Source organism: Limulus polyphemus, unplaced genomic scaffold (assembly GCF_000517525.1).
Source record: "Limulus polyphemus unplaced genomic scaffold, Limulus_polyphemus-2.1.2 Scaffold7905, whole genome shotgun sequence".
Classification (NCBI taxonomy): Eukaryota; Metazoa; Arthropoda; class Merostomata; order Xiphosura; family Limulidae; genus Limulus; species Limulus polyphemus.
The window spans coordinates 26,489-30,514 of record NW_013673515.1 but is presented as its reverse complement, the minus strand read 5'-3'; the positions used below and the strand labels follow the sequence as shown (position 1 = coordinate 30,514).

Genomic DNA, 4,026 nt, shown 5'->3' with positions numbered 1-4,026 from the left:
ATATATCTTCAGTGTATTATCGTTGATTGAAAACATCGTCACAGCATTCATTGTTCTAGTTCAGTCATTTTTACACATTTAATAACATTCAACTTTGTGTTAACACTGTTTCGTTCATATATCTTCAGTGTATTATCGTTGATTGAAAACATCGTCACAGCATTCATTGTTCTAGTTCAGTCATTTTTACACATTTAATAGTGTTTAACTTAGTGTTAACAGTCTGTTTCGTTCATATATCTTCAGTGTATTATCGTTGATTGAAAACATCGTCACAGCATTCATTGTTCTAGTTCAGTCATTTTTACACATTTAATAGTGTTTAACTTAGTGTTAACACTGTTTCGTTTATATATCTTCAGTGTATTATCGTTGATTGAAAACATCGTCACAGCATTCATTGTTCTAGTTCAGTCATTTTTACACATTTAATAGTGTTTAACTTAGTGTTAACACTGTTTCGTTCATATATCTTCAGTGTATTATCGTTGATTGAAAAATTATTAAATGTGTAAAAATGACTGAACTAGAACAATGAATGCTGTGACGATGATGTTAACACTAAGTTAAACACATGTTTCGTTCATATATCTTAGTACAATATTGTATCCTTGTATCAATTAGTTTCAATAAATTAAATACATTATTTTGTATCTCAACAGACAGAATACAAGTACTGCTACGACTTAGTTTGGCACTATGTTTTGTTCATATATCTTAGTACAATATTGTATCCTTGTATCAATTAGTTTCAATAAATTGAATACATTATTTTGTATCTCAACAGACAGAATACAAGTACTGCTACGACTTAGTTTGGCACTATGTTTTGCATTATCTGCACAACGAATGAGGTGATCTAAGTATGTGGATCTAATTCAAGAGTTCCAGTTGTTACCCAGACTAGCCGTTTTCTCTGGTAGCGTTGTCACTTGTTTTTGGTCTACGAGCCGACAAAAGAAATGAGAAGAAAATACATTGGATCTAAAATCAACGAGGAAAATAACTCGTTAACAGAAATTGTGAAGATATTCAATAACCAGATCCATGCGAAGGCTTTTGTAGGCGTGTGAAGAGCATTTTTTTTACCAGGCCTATGCTAGTTAAATAAATTTATCTTAGATAGTTACGTTATGTATATATCATAATAATTGTAATAAACTGTACGTTCTATTATATCATAAATATATTTTTAAAAAATCATCTGTTTTGGGAAAAATAGGAAATTATAAACGTGAACTCTTTATAAATATTGTAATGTTTTGTTTACTCTGTTCGGGCCTGTTTCGTTTCTCTTTTGTTTTTCCCAACCACTTTGTTTGTTTGTTTGGAATTAAGCACAAAGCTACACAATGGGCTATCTGTGCTCTGCCCACCGCGGGTATCGAAACCCTGTTTCTAGCGTTGTAAGTCCGCAGACATGCCGCTGTGCCACTAGGGGGCTTTATTGTTTGTTTGTAATTAAGCACAAAACTACACAATGAGCTATCTGCGCTCTGCCCACCGCGGGTATCGAAACTCGGTTTCTCCACAAACATACCGCTGTGCCACTGGGGGGCCCAACCACTTTAATGTTCGTAGTAACTCAGTTTTATTGGATTGCCTGGGAACAAAAATTGAAATAAAGAAGGAAAACAGAGCTCAGTTTTCAGACAGACTATTTTTTTTTCTAGGAACTGATCAAGTTTGAGAAAATGTCAACTCTTATGAAAGTAGACTAGTAACCGAATATATATATAACGAGAAACCTCATTATTGCGGCTACTAAGGGTCCGAGGAAAACAATTACGAAAAATAGTTCATCATAAAAAATACTGGAAGATATATGGAACCAATGTTACATAAAAACAGAAAATATGTTTTTCATTTTGACAAGAGCTGGTCAGATTTTTTTACTGAAGTAGCTTGGTAATTAAATTTGTAATAACAAGTAATTCGGCTACTAGAGGGCGGGCCGATTCGAATGACATTAATTAGGTTTGTTTGTAGTTATGGACAAAGCTACACAATGGGCTATCTGTGCTCCGCCCACCACGGGTATCGAAACCCGGTTTTTAGCATTGTATGTCCGCAGACGTACCGCTGTGCCACTGGGGGGGGGGGGGCATTAATTGGGAAAACTATAAGAGTAAAAAATATTGGACGATATATGAAACCAACAACGTAGAAGACAGACTGACCCCGAGTTTAACTTGGTTGATGGAAACGTAATTGGAGAGTTGAAAATTACCGACCGAAATTTATAAAACAAAGAAGAATTTTCGAGCTTATGGCGACTTGCCATAGCTGCCACGTTTTTTGCATGGCCCCCCGTGAACATCCAATTAGTATGTAAGCTTCAAAAGTTCTAGCCAATTCCTATTATCCCTCATACACTGTTCGACACATGTGTAAGTCTCGTGTTGTAATGCAGACAGCTTCTTTCTACACCTAATATATATATAAACAACAAACAAAATATCCCGTATGGGATTGTACATTTATTACACTCTATGACTAAAGGTAATTTCACATGCAAAGCGTAAGAAGCGTAATGATAACGTGTGAAATGGTGAGTACTTCACACTACTCAGACTCTGACGTATTTCTAGGTATAAAGTCCATAACAAAATGGCTAACAATGATACCGTTGTACATGCCGAATTTATTTCACTTATGGAAACTAATTATACAGACATAACAAGACAAACGAATGAAATATGTGGGTCAGATATATTCAAACACATCTAAGCCTCAAAACCACTTTATCGACTTTTTGTAATACATAATTCAATACAATGCAATGTTACGACAGCGGAAGTCACGTGACGTTGGTAACGCGTAATGAGTATCTAGAAGGCTCGCGAAAAACGCTAGTGCGTGCTATGCACGCATTTGGGTTACGACAGCGGAAGTCACGTGACGTTGGTAACACGTGATGAGTGTCTAGAAGATTCTTGAAGAGACTACGCGGGCGCTATTATCGTATATAAGTGTGCTAGACAAAGGAGAGAGGAAAGGTGGGGAACCAAGGACAGCAGTTACGGTTGGTGGGAACTATAGTTGCTGACAGGTGAAGATAGAGAATTAAGTCAAGCGCCATAGTAAAGTGAGTGAATTGTTGTGAATTATAGCATGTGTTTAAGTGAAAGTAACTGTGGAAATTAAGTGTATTGCAAATTTGTATTGAGTAAGAATAAACTAGTTTTATTTAAGAAAGGACTTGTATCGCAGGAAAATTAACAAACGAACTTACAGAGACGTAACAGCAAGTTCTTTGGAAATAGATAATTTGTCGTAAGTAAAGAATTGGAACCCTGCACGAACTGAATAATACAAAATATATTTGAACACATATTACGTGATGAAGTAAACACCCTTCAGTGCGACTCAGAGTGGACTAGTCTTAATGTGTCACAAGTGCGTATGACTCAGTGTGGATTAGTCTTAATGTCTCACAAGTACGTGCGACTCGGTGTGAACTAGCCTTAATGTGTCAAAAGTATGTGCGACTGAGTGTGAACTAGCCTTAATGTGTCACAAGTACGTGCGGCTTGGTGTGAAATAGTCTTAATGTGTCACAAGTGCGTGCGACTCAGCGTGGACTAGCCTTAATGTGTCACAAGTACGTGCAGATCAGTTTGAACTAGTCTTAATGTGTCACAAGTACGTGCAACTCAGTGTGAACTAGCCTTAATGTGTCAAAAGTATGTGCGACTGAGTGTGAACTAGCCTTAATGTGTCACAAGTATGTGCGGCTCGGTGTGGACTAGCCTTAATGTGTCACAAGTGCGTGCGACTCAGTTTGAACTAGTCTTAATGTGTCACAAGTACATGCGACTCAGTGTGAACTAGCCTTAATGTGTCAGAAGTACGTATAAACTAGCCTTAATGTGTCAGAAGTACGTGTGACATTTGTTTTAGCGTAGTTGACACTTTCCACTCTTGTCTTGTGCTACTCAGATGGATTGCTATATTGTTCCTGAAGCAGAAACAAGGAATAAAAGGATTTGGACAAATTATTTAATTTATTTGAGCTAAGGTATT

General features: G+C 36.7%; 1 protein-coding gene across 1 annotated transcript in view; it reads left to right on the top strand.

Annotated features, from left to right (window-relative positions):
- The window catches only part of LOC111089926 (receptor-type tyrosine-protein phosphatase U-like), a 5,897-nt gene extending 4,816 nt beyond the window's left edge, over positions 1–1,081 (top strand). Inside the window, exon 3 of the mRNA XM_022403215.1 lies at positions 788–1,081. Coding sequence (XP_022258923.1) covers positions 788–853 — 66 coding nt within the window. The 3' untranslated portion in view covers positions 854–1,081. The remainder of the gene's footprint in view (positions 1–787) is intronic.
- Positions 1,082–4,026: the final 2,945 nt, after the last annotated feature.